The sequence below is a fragment of the Ceratina calcarata genome, unplaced genomic scaffold (assembly GCF_001652005.2).
Source record: "Ceratina calcarata isolate Rehan_Ccalc_2016 unplaced genomic scaffold, ASM165200v1 scaffold211.2, whole genome shotgun sequence".
NCBI lineage: Eukaryota > Metazoa > Arthropoda > Insecta > Hymenoptera > Apidae > Ceratina > Ceratina calcarata.
In genome coordinates this window covers 823,175-839,586 of record NW_017142786.1, presented here as the reverse complement: position 1 = coordinate 839,586, position 16,412 = coordinate 823,175, and the positions used below count along the sequence as shown (strand labels likewise).

Here is a 16,412-nt window from a genome sequence, read left to right as displayed (position 1 = left end):
TGCGCATGCTATGATCTATATCAGTTTCCATGAGTTTCTTTATAAATTGACTTTCTACATTATATGTACTTCGTGTTCGATGATTTCCAACTTGCGTTTCGGAAGTGCATTTTAAAACTTGTTAAAACTGCTGTAGCATTTAGTTTGTAATCATCAGTGAATTGAACAGAACTTCATAAAAATGGTAAATCTTTATGTATTAAAAGATGTCTTTCTATTAAGTCTGTTTAGCATGTGGAAAATTGAATTACTATCAATGTGAGACAGTAACAAGTAATGTAAAGTGAGGCTGATGTTAGGTTACTGTCAAATAAGTCAATGACACTGCACGTTTTATAAACTATACGATTTTAAATCTATTATATAGGAAAAAGAAATACTAAGCCATTTTATTATGTTTATTCAGAGTCTGAATTTATGTTTGAACCAGTCCTAAGTAGGAGAGTGTAACTTAAACTTGCCCAATTTGTTTTAGCTATCACAAGATTATTCTGATAGAATCTTTTCAATAAATCCATTTAGTATGTAAAAAATTGAATTACTAACAATACGAAATGATCAAAAAGTGATATATGTGAGAACAAGGATTCTTTATAAACTGTGCTACTTTTCAAATAGAGTCCTAGATTTTTAGTTTTTAAGAACAAGAGTTTTGAAGCAATTAAGAAAAATTATAATCATCCTCACGTATTTGTTTCAGAGTATTTTAGCTTACAATGGTGGAGCTATTATAGCGATGCAAGGCAAGAACTGTGTGGCCATAGCTGCCGATCGAAGATTTGGTATCCAAGCACAAACTATAACGTGCGATTTTCAAAAAATATTTGAAATGGGTCCACACTTGTATCTGAGCCTCCCTGGATTGGCTACCGACACTCAAACAGTGATGGAAAAACTGAGATTCAGAGTAAACCTCTATGAATTGAAAGAGAACAGAAAGATACATCCTAAAACGTTTGCATCGATGGTATCAAATTTGTTGTATGAGAGGAGATTTGGACCTTACTTCGTTGAGCCTATCATTGCTGGGTTATGCCCTGTTACATACGAACCGTTCATTTGCAACATGGATCTAATAGGATGCATAAGTTCACCAAAGGGGTTCGTAGTTGGTGGAACATGTATCGAACAACTTTATGGAATGTGTGAATCGCTCTATGAGCCAGATATGGAGCCAGACGATTTATTTGAAACCATCAGCCAAGCTTTAGTAAACGCTTGTGACAGAGACGCGATATCTGGTTGGGGTGCTGTAGTTCACATAATGTAAGTTAATGTATGCCCTTTCATGTAGGACACCTCAGCTAGAGGAAGCCAGCTAAAGATTTCTTCTGCTTTTTATGTTATGAAAAAGATATAAGTAGTTTTTAATGAAGAATACTCTGTAATAGAAATTTTTCTGTTGCATCCCGTAGTCGATGAAGAGATACATTCGAATGTACTCAAATGATAACTTTTAGATGATCATAAAAACCGACACAACAAATGTTTATCAACAAATGTTTGGTTCCTCACTGCGATGAATTTAAAAAAGTCGAAACAAATGAGCTAACAAAAAATTTTGTTACAGGCTATTTCTGATTCGAAATCATTTATAATATGCTGTGAAGTTTTCTCATAACAGAAAAAACAAAATAGATATTTATGTGACCTCCTTTAGCACTTTGACTGCTAAGTAGNATTATTATAAAGGTTCTTATTCTTCCATTCATTTTGCTTGTATTTTTTATTACAGTGAAAAGGACAAAGTTACAACGAAGACCGTTAAGACGCGAATGGATTAAGGCATCTCTCGAACGCATGTTTACATTGTGTACCAATATAAGATCTCTTATTCAGAGATACTGTATGAAATGTTTAAATAAATTAAGAATTTTCAGTAAACGAAGTAGAAAATTTGATGAGTCTTATCAAAATTCGTAAAGATTGCTGATAAATTTAAGTTTTTTAAGTCATTTTTTGTTTTTAGTTTTTAAGTAGTAGCTTATTTTCTATTTTAAAGATGTTAAAGATCTTTTCTGCTACTGTACATATTTTGAAGGTACACTCTCTTGGATAATGTAACTATCCAAAATTTGTCTTCCTTTTGAAACTTGACTGTACAGCAGTACAGTCATTCAGCAGACTGCAGCATATAAAACAGTCTATTTGTTTCAATATTTTGGCTTTAACGAAGCCTGCCACATGTAGTACGACGTGGTGCAGTCTTGCGTCGCGCAACCATGCGTGTATTGCTTTCAGTGATATGCCGTTGTCAAGAGTTATACTATCATCGTCGGATTCTTCTATGACATTCACTTCGCTGTCTGCATTATCTGATTTTTTTTTTTTATGACGAAATAGTGAGGACGCTAGTTGTATCTGTCGGATTATAATTTCCGTCAGCGGATGATTTGTCTTCGTTGCAATGAAGCAAGGGTTTGTGTGCTGAGGAATACTGTACGCGAAGGTTATACTTGTTTCGCAATTCATGTAGTAGGATCTTTAGGCTAGCAATTCTCTTTTTTTGCCTACGCGTTTGAGTCCTCAATTTTTTAATTACTTCACTTTTCTTTTCGCATGATTTCTTTAAAACACGCACGCATTTGCGTAATGTTGCTGGTGTCATGTTTTCTACTTTTAGAGTAGAAATATCTCCAGGATATCTAATTGATTTCTGAGGGGTAGCATAAATTGCATTTCCAGTGTGTTCGTCTGTTTCTGAAACATCACTACAAAAAAATAGGAAAAATTAAGTTATATCCAAATTATATACGTATAGCACATTCCTGGGACAGCCTGCATATATTGTCTTAAAATAACATTTGTTCACGAACTTATTTATTCCAATTAAATATTCATCTACACTTTTCTCTGCCTCAGAATCCATGACTTCTTCCTTAATGAATTCACATTTAAATTCACAAAAGTGTGCCGGCATCAATGACGTGCTCGTGCTTGCTTGCTCAGTTGCACAGTCCTCAAGTGTGGGTTCCATATTCGATACATCTGTTAAATGTGAATGAGTACTGAAAATATATATTGTGTAAAGTAAAGAAATATATTTTCAACAGGATTTCAACAAACTTCAGAAAGGCTGACCAACATTGCACTTCACAAACAATTGTACTTTTATTACCTGTTATTACGTGGAAATATTGATGGCACTGAATTTGGTTTTAAGCGATATTGTGAAGAACCACGCCTTTCAATGCACTCATTAGAAAAATGCATAGCACATACTTTGCCAGCTTGTGCACGATTGCTTGCATTTTCTTGATTATTTAATGTCCTAAGAGCTTCAACCCATTTCTCTCTAAGGAGTGTATCAGTTGGGAATCTACTTTAAAACATAATTTTGCTACAAGTATTTTCACAAGAAAGAAATAAAATGAATGAGGATAAAAAGAAAGACATAAACGATGTACTTGATATAATATAAAATATTAATAAAACATTAAACATTTGACATTATAATTAAAGATATTATATAGCTTACTTGAATAAGGGTACATTTACTTCATTTTCCTCGTTTACACGTCTGTATTGGGTTGATTTGCAATCATTTACAATACAGTACAAGCCCATTTTTAAATAAAATGCTCACAAAACAATGGCATAGCAAGAGACGTTATTAATAATTTTCATTCCACTCCACGAAGTTCTGCCATAGAACTTCTACAAACTTCTACGAAGTTCCCGGGCAAGATCACTGAGATCACTCGAATATGTCTGAATATGTCGTAGGACAAAAGAATAGGAGGATTCAGGAGGATTGCAATTGCACCGGTTGCACCTTGCACCTCCTCGGTGAGGATATATTTCGTCAGATGTCTCTGCGGTCGATATTAATTATTAAACCTTGCTTACTGCGATTGCCCATAAGCATAAGATCGGTGATCGTGGTTGTGGCTTATATGGTTTAAAAATATTGTTTTACATGCAAAGTTATGTTTAACAGCGATCAGAATGGCTGTTAACAGATTGTGCGCTGTATTTCGACAAGTAGTAGTAAAGAGACAAGGTAGGTAGAACGTAAGATAATGCATTTCCTGCAATTGTATAACCTTATTTAAATACTCTGAACTTTTTAACTTTGTTTATTATTTTAGGTAACATAATCGCGAGATATTGTTCTTCTCAAGTATCAAAAGAATGGAATAACGCATTTTCGTTGTCTATTCTATCTAAGAATTTATCAGATGTACCTTCGACGAACGTGCAAATCAAATTCATGCCCAAAACGCTTAATATAGATTTCGGAAATCCAGACAGTGTTTCCAGAAAGAATATCAATGAATTACCATTGTCTAAATACATACCATCGATGGAAGAGCCCACAATACAAAGGCCTATTCAACAGGACAAGCCATTGATGGATAAATCCTTTGAACTACCGACGATCGAAAATATTTATGAGAAACTGGCCATACGTATGATAGTAATTAGAAGAAAGAAAATGAAGAAGCATAAAAGGAAGAAACTGCGTAAGAAAATGCATTTTGTGTGGGCTAAGTTAAGAGCAAAACGCAACAGCTTGAGGGAGAAGGTTTTCCAAGCTGGACTTTTGTCTCAGATCAAGGAAGCAGAGGTGTTCGATGCAAAGGCATACGTTCAATCAAGACTTGCTCTTCTGGATAAAGAGTTTATACCGAGAACATATAGAGGCGAAATATTACCACAAGAAATGATAAAAAAGTTTTTGCAAGAGAAGAAAGAGAAGCGGGAAAGGCTACTGAACAAGCCTAAGTTAACATTGGATTAAATATGTACATATAAACTGCGTAAATAAATGTTTATCGTAGAAATTACGTTCGGGTACAGTAATTTCTTTCTTGAGAGACTATTCCTCAATCTTATTAGTGTACGCATGGTATTTTATTGAAGGAGGATAGAATGGAATAAAATAATTGTAAACACTGGCATTACTTAATGAACGAGTTAAAAATATTTAATTTCTGTTAGAACATTCTTTGCATTGCTAAAATTCATTGTCCATGTTCTTGATTTTTTTACAAATATCACTTAAGTCGCGGTGTGTTGCACTTCGTCTGTTCATCACATATATACAAGTATCATAATACTAACAATAAATAGCACCTCTATCTTATGCGTAAAAAGTTCGCAAGGCACCCGTGTTCTAATAATTTTCGATGAGAAAATGTTCAATCCTCTCGATGTATAAAAATATACCTGATTTAAATTACGATTACTTACAATTAGTCGACTAATAAATACAAATATCGTTGCGCGATTTAAAAAAAAGTACAGAAGTAAAATTATCAAAACGTCGATAAAGTCTTAAACGATTGAATTGACTTCGGTCGATTTACGAAATCTTCGAATAACGTTACTGTGTCTTGCTGCAAGACGAATACGCTGTCTCTCCTGACTTTAATTATTGTTCATTATGCGATAAAATTAGTTATGCATAAGGTTCATTGTAATTATATAAGAACTTAAAACATGATCATTTTTTTAACTACTAGCAACAATTTAAATTATTCGAAAACTCTTAAGCTCCTTATTAAATAACTTGAAAATGGACACGCGAAGCGTCAAAGGTATCGAAGTAAAATGGCACAGTAAAAAACATATGTTCATTAAAATTGATACTATACTGGTAGCTACATCAGCGATATATTTCCGTGATAGGACATCTGACAATTAACTAGTTTAAATATCGGTTTTGACAGAAATATAGTTACGGAGATCCGAAAAAACGTCATAATTGTTGTTAGATACATCGACTAACATCGGTTTTAGTTTCAATTTTTCAGAATCAATACTAAATCGGTTGCGTCTTTCAAATTCGTTCTTCGTTTCGATTATAGTTGTTTTAAGTAAGGAGTATAATAAATGTCCCAATTTCTGTTCACATCACAATTTATACTCACTGCTTCAAGTATAAATATCGGTAGAACTAAAATACAGAACCGGAAAATAATAGTTGTCGCTCCCGAAGTACCGAAACCCAAACCGATAAAAGTCATGATGGATATATCTAATAACAGTACAGCCATGTTTTCGGTTCTCAATAACTATATCAAGAATCGAGACCAATATCATAACTGTTTGCAATCGCTGGCTTAAATGGAAGACCCTCCGAATATTAATCCTATTGACTGTATAATTTCAAGGCAATACCTGGCCCTTCTCCACCTTCAAAACCATGCTATTTGTCGTCAAATTGTTTTTTCTACCAGAGAAATAATCCTCAATCTCCTGTAACGTTTTACCCTTTGTCTCAGGAAGACAGAGGTAAAAGTAAATCGTACCAAACAAAGATATCCCGCCATATAAAATGAAAGTACCATGCCGAGTGATCGCGTGCACCAAGAACGGGTACGTCTTCACCACAGTAAAGATAAAAGAATGAGCCGCCATCGTAGTCAAACCGCCTATGATACCTCGCACTTGAACTGGATAAACTTCACCAATCATCACCCACGGTATAACAAGAAAACCGAGGGTGCACGTTATAGTGTACGCGAATATGCAGAAAACGGGGAACCAGGTTGCAATTATCGGCAAACTGTTCGCGGTCCAATAAGTCTTCAGCCACATATAGCCGCCTAATCCCAGCATTGACAATCCGCAGCCAATGGAGGAGACCATAGTCAGTGGTCTTCTGCCGCATATTCTACAGAGAATGCAAGCGACTATAGTGGAGGCGAGTCTGACTACTCCAAGGATTACTGCAGCTAAGTACTTGTCCAACGTGGCACCCGAGTCGTGGAAGATCTCGACGGCATAGAACGTGATCACGTTCGTACCGGACCACTGGTAAATCAAGAAGTACAGAAATAGCAGTGTAAATGGTTTGAGGGCGTTCGGCTTTAATAGAGCCCTGACTATCTCGCGGAGTCCGGTTAAATGTTTGATGTTGTTCTTATTAGAGAAATCGATCAGCGTTTCCATTTCTTGATTGACGTTGTACGTGCTGCCACGAAATTGTTTCAACGCTTTCCGCGCTTTCTCCGGCCTGCTGCGGGATATGAGGTAAGACGGTGTTTCTGGGTAAAGGAACATTAACAGCAGAGCTGCGAGAGGTAGAATGCCGCTGATGGCCGCGCAGGTGTTCCATGCTAATGCGCTTCCTAGTGCGTATTCGATCATCACGCCGGTGCTCACTCCGATACTCGCGAAGGCGGTTAGCATCCCTCGTAAGTGAGGCTGTGTCACTTCTCCGGTGTAAACTCGTGCTGGGGCCCCTACCATGCCTGAGCCGAGACCCACGAAAAATCGGCCGGCGTATATCATGCGTATATCGGTGGCGAACGCGATTAGAATCCAGCCGAGCAGTGCTGGGATCTCTGTGATGATTAGCGATCGTTTTCTACCCAGTACGTCCATCATGTAACCGGAAATCAGGCAACCGATCGGAGTTCCGATAGACGACATACTAGCTGCAAAGAAATTGAATGTTTTTTTTAAATCCTCATTGATCTATGTTACAATAGAATAAAATATAAGAAAAGATAGAATGAATAGGATGAATACAAAAGTATGTGGAGGAACGGAGGAAGTGAAACAGGAAATAAGAGTGTATACAGTAGAAAGAGCAAACGAAATGCAAACTGAAGATAGAGTATGGGAAAACAAAATTGAAAGTATAATAATGATGGGAAAGAGGTAGACTGGGGACAAGCGACAGATTGAATGTAAAACTTAGAGAAAATTCTAAAGAAATGAGACGAGAAAGATAGAAAAGATAATATTATTATTACAAGGTTAAAAGTGAAACATCAGAATTGCATTACAAGAAGAAGTTAAAAAATTCCTGAGAGAAGAGTTGGACTACAAGGGAGGGTTAGCGTGGGCAAGATGTATAGTAAAGTTTAAAGATGTAATAATCGCAAGACCGAAATTAAGAGACGAAAAACTACATATAATAAAGAAGAAAAGGTCTAGCAGGATAATCATAGTCAATCGGCCCCCACGCCGATTTTTTCAAAATTATACACCTGCAAAAATCTTCACTTTCATGATCACAGATTCTTAGAAAGTACTTTACTTTGTACGGGTATTAGAGATTGCTTACCGATCCATGATTCCTCTGTGGATCCCTCTTCGATGGGAATGGTACTGTTCGCTTCCTGAAGTTGTGGTAGCGCGATGGCAGAGAAGCCGAAGGTCATACCGGTGCCAATGGTCCCGAGCTGGGCCACGATAGCTGCCAGCACTTGTTTGACAACGCTACCGTTCACATTTTCTCCGGCCTCAGGGTCGCTATTCTTACTGTTTAATGGGAGCGGAAGTTTGCCATCGGCCAATTTGTTCGATGACAACGTTTTCGGTAGAATCGTTGGTTCGACCAAGGACGACTTGTCCGAACTCTGAATATCACTGTTTTTGCTGCAACAGATAATTTAAATCGTTATTTAGTACAAACTTTATTTTAAAATAATTTGACGTTGAAATATGAATTACAATTGTTTCAAAATAATTTTTTTTTAAATAATTCCTGTAATTTATTTTAAAACATCAATTTAAGGAGTTGTCGCAATTCGATAAATGTTTTATTCAAAGTGAGTACGTGAAGGCACACGTGGTGGAGAATTTATGTAACGAAAGACGACTTGTTTATATGAAGAATAAATATAATAAATCTTCTATCGCGTTATACAACCGGAAAGTATTAAGTATACTTCAATGGTTCTCTTGTCATTATCTACGAGATAATTATTTTTCTCCATTACTGATAAAGAATCACATGTGGGCAAGCGAATGTAAATATTTTTCGAAAAAGTAAAAAAAGATGTAGCCATCAGTTTCTGTGTCAATTAACCCTTCTTATCATGCACGAAGTATACGTAGCGAAGCCAAATGGAGATAAGTCGAAAATTTGGCACTGATTTCAAGCTACCAAAAATAACAGCCGACCTAGATTCTCGCTATAGCTGTACGAAACGAGTTATGGATTCTTAAAAATAATTCGATCAATTAAAGCTATTGTTGCAGGAATTAAAAATACAGTTCAATCATCGAAACTGATATAGTAAACGTCTCAATTTGTGTTACAATTTCAATTCACTGGAATAATTAAGATCGTATATAAAATTAGAGGAAACAAGACGGTGAACAGAAATTGTGATGAACATTTACTATATTTGATTTAAAATTAGGAGGAATAACAATAACGGAACTTAAAATTATTTCACTGAAAGCGAAAGGGAAAGGGAAATAGAAGTAGGAACGTGAATCTAAAAGGGGAACAGCATTAAGTAGACGCACGAGGAATTTTATCATTTTGTGTATGACACTAGTGTGGGTAATAGGAAGAATTATTATAAGAATATGTGTTTTTATCCCGGACATATAACCGTTATCACTCTTCGATAAGAACAGTGTGCATGCACTTTGTTATGACTGAACATTTTATGCGCACGTGCATTGTACTTATCTTTCCACATGTCCGATCATTTAACAATAAGTATATCAATCAGTCTTAACTCTAATCGATATACTACAAAAATGTCTTATTTGAAGATTCCGAAATGTAATAGAAGAAAAGTGGTAACTGCATGTTCTTCAAAATGGTAGATTATTATTACGAGTATAATCAAAGAACGTATGAAATAATTTTTTTCAACAAATAGGTTTAAAAGAATTTTGATGATACGTATATTTAATCTTAATCCTAATCGACATTTCATTACTAAAAAAATTCGTCTTTGAAAATTTTAAAGTGCAACATTGAAAAATTGATAACTCCTATAAGAATTTTATGTTAATTCCTTTCATTCAGATTTTTTCTACCTTCTTCTACCTGTTCTGATACATGTAATTCTAAAATGAATTAAGGAGATTCATGCTTGATATATAATTTTTGTACGAACAAGTTGAAGTAATTAAGGACGTTTCCATGAATTCTGTTAACTGCCGCCTGTAATTATCATCAAAAGAAGGATAAGAGAGGTTTACTGAGAGAAGATAAAATGCGTTTCAGTTTCCTCTTTATGTCGTCTATTTATCTTTTACGATTGCCATTAATTTAGTTAATTGTCCTCGTGATCCTTAACCGAAGCATGAGTAATCATGTGACGTGTGGCTACAAATTCTATCAAACCGAAACTACAATAGTCTCTCGGCTCTTATAATAACTTGATTAAAATTTAATCATGGCATTAATAATAATTATACAATTTATCAATTTGTCAATTCATCATATCAAAATCTTAGCAGATAAAATCGTTGCCCAATATTCTCGTGGGTATAATAAAAAATAATTAAGAAATATTTGGTTAAAGAAAAAGAAAATAAAAATTAGACTACAAAACAATATTAGCATAAACTAATAAGGGTACTAACACTTACATGTTTATCGAATTGTTTTTATATTACTAAAAATTCTGCCTTTCAGTTATTATTAAAATTTGATTAAAAATTAATTGGTACACTAATAATTTTATACCGTTCATTACATTTATATTTTTAAAAATTGTTTGTGCAAAAACGTTGCCCAACATTTTCTTGGGTAGCTTTAAAGATAATGCAATAATGTTTGTTGAAAGGAAAAGAAGATTAGACTAACAAACAGCGTTAGTGTAAAACAATTGTTTATAAATAACGGACGAGAAGTGAAGTGGAAAATTCTACTGCATGTGCACGTGTACATATTATACAATGGATTGTAGAAAATTTGGCAAGGTTCGTTAGATTTTCCGTACGCCACGTGCGAATATTCGGAGCGAGGGTATTTCAGGGCATCATCGTACAAATACAACGGCGAAAAGAAGCAAGTATGCATAAATACAATCGCTCGCAACGTTTATATACGTGAGTCATTTGTCTTCCATCTAGGAACGCACGATCATTTCTACTGAAATTAATTATCACTCGTTCCGCTTTTATGACGTGTAAGCAAAGGATCAGAAGATTAAACCTAGACTTTATTTTGAACAAAAATGTCACATTATTAATAGACCGCGGATTTAATGCATTTGTAGAAAAATGATACAAATTCATTCAATGCCCACGTGGAATATAAAAATGAAATACATATTATGATTTTTAAAATACTTATTTAGATTTCACCTTTTACATTGAAATTCTTATTTATATATCATTTTCTTCATTGATCTTGCAAATGGTTTATTTTGCAGAAAGATCCGTAGTCTATGTTGAAATTTCCACTACGTGATTCTTATAGGCTTTCTCATGGTAAAAACGAAACCGGAAGCAGAATTACTTCATCACGGATCGTTTCCGAATAGCGATTTTTGTAGAAATGGGTGATTACAGGGAAAATTAGGTATTATATGGAAATTAAGAGGTCGAGAAACTTCATTTTTGAATAAACACAGTAAAGAGCAAAACTGAATACTTTATAGCCTAGAGTATAGAATACCTTTTAGTACTGAACAACTTTTTGGTCTTTACGTATTATTTCAGTTTTAGATGACTCTTAATTCCTAGATTCTGGTTAGTTTTTTTTTCTTATTGAATGTTTGTTTTATTCATTTTTGTCTCATGAGCGCGGTTGTTAAGATTAAACAATTTATTTGAATTTAACTTGTTTCGAAATCTGGTCTCTGAGGTTTCTCAATCGAATTGAGACCAGGCGACCTCTTTCGTCGCGTTGAGATTCGTAAGTCATGCTCGAACTATTAGCGTTTAGAGTCGTTGTTTCTTTCGATGACTGCTCCGAACCAAGTCAATTACGTTAATGCTCAAATGCCGCTGTATTGACTCTGAATAAAGACGTCGGAGTTAGGGAAAGAACATGCTGATTGGTTTTTCACGAAATGTTAAAATTCTAAACAGCGTGTCCCCTTGGGCGCGTCCACCCTCTCTAACGTTCTTTATCTGTCTCTTTGTCTGAGAAAGGTGTGGCAATATCGATGTGTACGCGAGTACCTATAAAGTTCGGTAATGTCAGAGTTTTCTGTTCAGGTTGATCCTTGAAGGTCGGAGTACCGTTACGATGTACCGAATGCTATTTATCCTTCGGAACAACCTATTTTATGATATAGAAATGGCTCCTGAGGACGAAACAAATAAAAGACTAAAATTTTATTACTAAATTGGCATTATTTAAGAAAGGTAAAGTAATATTGCCGGCAATTTAAAAACGTCTTTCTCTAAATATCCTTTTCGACGCGGACTCTAAGTTCTCTTGATGAAAATTCAGCAGTACATTTTGAACAATTATATGAGATAAGTATTTGTTGAAAAGTTTGTCGGAAATGGTTAACATTGTTATGTATTATAATTAGACTGCAGATTTTTATACAAAATAAAACCTTTGTGGTTTAACCACGTTAAGGAATGCGTTTTAGATAAACATTCATTTTATCTTTAAATATTGAAATACGCATTCAATATAATCAAGGGATATCTATTTTTTTCATTACAATTTCTATTTTATTTCAATTTTAACTTTCTTCAAAATTCCTGTACATATATTTTAGTAAACTGGTCCATTTAACTACTTAAAAGAACTCCGATCGTTTTTTAAAAAAGTTATTCAGTATTAAAACGTGTTTGTACAGTTTTGTTCTTAGTGTACATATTCAATTAGAAAGATGTTACATACGTTAAAGAAATAAGCAAAGAACGAGTAAAACAGTGGAATGACACTTTGCTTTCACTTCCATATTAAAATTTAAAATAGCAATATAGAATCGAATATTTTGTGAGCAATTATTGCAAAGATAAATGATATTATGTATAGTGCTGTTTATTTGGACAGCCTCGAATAGCCCATATTTTTTCGTAAGAAATTGTACGTAATATGAGTAAAATAACACGGATATACAAAATTATGTAATGAAGAATTGTTGTGAATATTTATTTTCTAATCTATCGCTAAGCATCAACTAACTGACTTCACTAAACACTTCACACTATTCATGCGAAAGCCAGAAGCCTGTTGTTATATTCCCAACAACAACGGATTTTCCAAATATCTACATCAATATAAACTAATGTCATTTAGTAACTCATAATGCAAACGGATCTAGCTAGTAAGCAAGAATTTTCAATTCTAAAATAACATGTAAAATTATAAAAAAAATTCGGGAGCGACTAGAAATTGTGACGTAAACAGAAGTTAAAACATTTACCTTATTTATACTATACATACGTTAAAGAAATAATCGAAGGACGAGTTAAACGGTAAAGACATTTTCTTTTGCTTCTATGTTAAAATGTAACATAATAATGAAAACAAATATTTTGTGAGCAATTATTTTGAAGATAACCGACGCACGTATACTCCATTAGAGAGATGATACATGTGTTAAAAGAATAAATGAAGGAAAGATAAACGGTAGATCGATATTTGCTGTCACGTCTATGTTAAAACGTAACATAATAATAAAATCAAATATTTTCTGAGCAATTATAATTCAATGTCATCGTGGAAAGTATTGTGAGTCACTATATGTATATACAACTGTCTGCTTGATAAGAAAACTTGTACTCACTCTGCCATGGTCCCTCCCTGAGTCGACAACGATTTTAAATATAAAATAAAGCCGGATATGTACAAGTTATATCACAGTCCGTTAATCATGATGCTACAATAACAATATACGAATAGAATCGCTCGTCATCGTCTCTTCTTCTCTTTTTGTTTTCCTCCTGTCTTTGTTCAGCCTCTTGTCTTTCTCCGAGTGTCTTCCTCAACGAAGCCGCACAAGATTACGCGCTATCTCCCGGAAAAGCTTACGCTCTCTCAGAAAATTCTTGAAACGCCTATCCTGCGTCCCGTCTCGTGATAATTGATAAGTATCTTTTTCCATCGACAACGCATATGTCAACTCTCCACTGTTTCACGCTTTTCTAATTGCCCGGTTTAAGTATTATTACGTTGAAGAGAAGTATTATAACGAACAGCGAAAATTTTGTACACATTAATTAAATAACAACGCGCGCGCAGCGAACGTACTGAATAGGACCGGGTAGCTCGGCTTTATATATGTCCCACAGAACTGTCCTTCGATTGGTCAGATCCCGGCGCGAGTTCGGCGGTGGGGATACCCGCGAACTTTGTCGGGACACGCGTGCGCGTGACAGTACGAAAATGGGAAATTCGATCTACTTTATATCGTAAAGGAAACTTGCGAATGATGATATATGCATATAATAATGTACTGCATTTACTTGAATCTTTATATAAGAGAAAACCCAATCGGAGTCGTCCTTCATTTATTTTTCCTTCCGTTTTATGTTAAAAATAAAAGATTTATGAAATTATAACGTATACAATAAGCAAAATCAAATACCTGCTTCTTCTTAAAAAATGAGCAAGTATCGTGAATCAAGAGTCTTTAATACAAAGGTCTTATGGCTTTTTCTCGTATTGCGATCTGTGGCATTATTGCATGGAGTGGTGCATATAATAATGTATTAAAATTAGTTGAATTTTTAAAAAAGAAGCTACTTAAAATTGTTATCAAAGATAACAGTAGAACAGTAGGCCTCGGTCAAGTTATTCGAACTCAAGTGAGCTTTTAATATTCGATCTGCTGAAACTGTTGGTAGATTGCAAGCATTCTTAATTTTTTTTCAAAACTGGCAATATTTTGAATTATTATATAACATATTTCAGATATAGTATTCCTCTAGTTTCACGAATTGTATCAATCACCTGCTATCAATATTCTTCATTCTGAACTTGTTTATACAGAAATACAATTTGAATGTAAGACAACAAGGTCCTAAACATTATAAATTGTCTTGACCCTTATCATCATTAACCAGTTAAGTGTGTTTGACGACTATATCCGTCATGGAAGAATGGCAGAATTTTGTGTTATGACGGCTATATCCGTGAATAAATTCATTCATTTTCTAAAATAAAGTCGTCTTTTTGACCCAATATTTCAACAGCGTCACTTACTCTGTGTTTGACGACTATATCCGTCATCGCTTGATTATCGCGACACACACTGGGGCGCACTTTGCAAAATGATCGACACAGTTAACTGGTTAATAAATTTATATCTGACTATTATCCGTCAAAATGAATTAAATGTATCGATGAAACGGTTTCGCAAGGCAACAATCGTAACTAAATACAAAAGTTTCTAATCAGAAGATCAATAGATGATAATCATCTATTAATTTCATATTAGATTATCATTCTCTTAATTAGTGCTACGTAACCCAAGATCTACTGTATTAGTGTACACATTAAGATAACGGGAGGTTTCACTTAGCCTATGAAAACTGTAACCATTTGGTTGTTGGTGAAAACGTCATACATAGCATAGATTAAACTGTTTGTATTTGCATAACCCGGGCTATTCGGTACGTTATCTCCCTTCGTCTGGGCAGATTTCATTGTTGGATTTACATGCTCTATTCACAATTCGTCATCGTGCATAAATTGCTCGATACACAATGCCCGATAAACCAGTTACGTCTCTACACATTTTATACAATCTCCAAACATTGCAAAGAATTGTATACATCGTCCAAACAGATCTTCGCACATCGTACTTCCATTCATTTTTTTTATACTTATGCAATGTCTGGCAACCATAAAATCAATTGGACATCCGTATTTGAAACTTTATTTACATAATATAGATATACTGTTCTGCATATACTGAACATATTTCTGTACATACTTAACGTACAATTCTGTGTCAATTTTATTTATAGCATTCGACTAGCTTGAATGATTTTATCTGGAGGAAGAAGAGAATTTTATGTTCTCAGGAAGAACGATCTTGCGGAACGTGTCAAAGGGAAATTTTTGTTTATCTGTTATCTCTGGCTTCGCGATTGTTACGAACACCATTACGGGTGGAGACGTCAATATCATAAATTCACGAACAACAATCGTGACAAATTCAGTCACGAGTTGATAGAACCGCAGCCAAGCGATATGCCATGTTTTTCTTCTGATAAACAAATGATCAAGTCCTCATGTGATCGTTCTTATCGATTCCAATTTAGATTGCACTCTGCCAACAGTTCCGATTTTAAAATAGGAACGAAGTCATTTACGCGATGTTCTTCTCATTACAAAGCGAACTCATTTGCACAAAAGTTTCTCATTTTCGTTCGGAGCTGAATGTAACAAAATTGTATGAACAGTAGAACCTTGTTTGTATGAGCTTTTCGGAAACAGGATATAATAGAGGCTCACCTGTTATCACTGTCACACTGTTTTTAAGTTTAGCATTCGGATAATAGAAGCTCACTTAATATTATATAAGCCGTACGATCGCTGCGAAAAGTTTAAGAAATGAGATAAAATACTATGTCCAATGTTTGAAGTGTTAAACTTTCAGGACAAATGGTATTCACAGAGAAGTGAAATTTATAAAATTGTTCGACTTGTCTTTTTAAGTTACGAGGAATTTTTAACGTATAATTTCTATTATTCTAATATACGGTTTTGACATGGTCCAATCTTTCATGGTCCAAAAGCATGCAAACGATTATTACTACTACTGTTATAAAATTCTATG

General features: G+C 34.5%; 4 protein-coding genes across 6 annotated transcripts; 2 read left to right on the top strand and 2 right to left on the bottom strand.

Annotated features, from left to right (window-relative positions):
- Nucleotides 1-65: 65 nt before the first annotated feature.
- Prosbeta3 (proteasome subunit beta type-3) lies at nt 66-1,888 on the top strand. Its single transcript, XM_018019983.2, has 3 exons — nt 66-184; nt 701-1,266; nt 1,736-1,888. Exons 1-3 carry the CDS (start codon nt 182-184, stop codon nt 1,782-1,784), a joined length of 618 nt encoding a protein of 205 aa, XP_017875472.1. The 5' UTR covers nt 66-181; the 3' UTR covers nt 1,785-1,888.
- A 430-nt stretch (nt 1,889-2,318) lies between these two features.
- On the bottom strand, nt 2,319-3,838 carry LOC108622239 (THAP domain-containing protein 6-like). Of its 3 annotated transcripts, none has more exons than XM_018019978.2 (4): nt 3,479-3,838; nt 3,119-3,322; nt 2,817-3,008; nt 2,319-2,711 (listed from the first exon to the last, which is right to left on the bottom strand). In XM_018019978.2, the coding sequence occupies exons 1-4, from the start codon at nt 3,565-3,567 to the stop codon at nt 2,330-2,332; spliced, it is 867 nt and encodes a 288-aa protein (XP_017875467.1). In that variant the 5' UTR covers nt 3,568-3,838; the 3' UTR covers nt 2,319-2,329. The 3 variants fall into 3 exon arrangements, with proteins under 3 accessions (XP_017875467.1, XP_017875469.1, XP_017875468.1); XM_018019980.2 differs by having other exon boundaries at nt 2,846-3,008; XM_018019979.2 differs by having other exon boundaries at nt 3,119-3,319.
- Nucleotides 3,839-3,854: 16 nt separating this feature from the next.
- On the top strand, nt 3,855-4,790 carry LOC108622241 (uncharacterized). The gene is made up of 2 exons (XM_018019982.2): nt 3,855-4,003; nt 4,092-4,790. The coding sequence occupies exons 1-2, from the start codon at nt 3,949-3,951 to the stop codon at nt 4,742-4,744; spliced, it is 708 nt and encodes a 235-aa protein (XP_017875471.1). The 5' UTR covers nt 3,855-3,948; the 3' UTR covers nt 4,745-4,790.
- Nucleotides 4,791-4,908: 118 nt separating this feature from the next.
- LOC108622238 (facilitated trehalose transporter Tret1) lies at nt 4,909-13,871 on the bottom strand. The gene is made up of 3 exons (XM_018019976.2): nt 13,413-13,871; nt 8,024-8,337; nt 4,909-7,388 (listed from the first exon to the last, which is right to left on the bottom strand). Exons 1-3 carry the CDS (start codon nt 13,418-13,420, stop codon nt 6,115-6,117), a joined length of 1,596 nt encoding a protein of 531 aa, XP_017875465.1. The 5' UTR covers nt 13,421-13,871; the 3' UTR covers nt 4,909-6,114.
- Nucleotides 13,872-16,412: the final 2,541 nt, after the last annotated feature.

Excerpts from the sequence above, each read along its gene's own strand:
- Prosbeta3 (XM_018019983.2), top strand. Across the intron at positions 1,267-1,735 it reads GGTGCTGTAGTTCACATAAT|TGAAAAGGACAAAGTTACAA; the intron begins GTAAGTTAATGT and ends TTTTTATTACAG.
- LOC108622238 (XM_018019976.2), bottom strand. Across the intron at positions 7,389-8,023 it reads CACAGAGGAATCATGGATCG|CTAGTATGTCGTCTATCGGA; the intron begins GTAAGCAATCTC and ends ATTTCTTTGCAG.
- LOC108622239 (XM_018019978.2), bottom strand. The coding sequence starts at position 3,567 with ATGGGCTTGTACTGTATTGTAAATGATTGCAAATCAACCCAATACAGA. Across the intron at positions 3,323-3,478 it reads GTAAATGTACCCTTATTCAA|TAGATTCCCAACTGATACAC; the intron begins GTAAGCTATATA and ends TATGTTTTAAAG. Across the intron at positions 2,712-2,816 it reads TATTTAATTGGAATAAATAA|TGATGTTTCAGAAACAGACG; the intron begins GTTCGTGAACAA and ends ATTTTTTTGTAG.
- LOC108622241 (XM_018019982.2), top strand. The coding sequence starts at position 3,949 with ATGGCTGTTAACAGATTGTGCGCTGTATTTCGACAAGTAGTAGTAAAG. Across the intron at positions 4,004-4,091 it reads AGTAGTAGTAAAGAGACAAG|GTAACATAATCGCGAGATAT; the intron begins GTAGGTAGAACG and ends TTATTATTTTAG.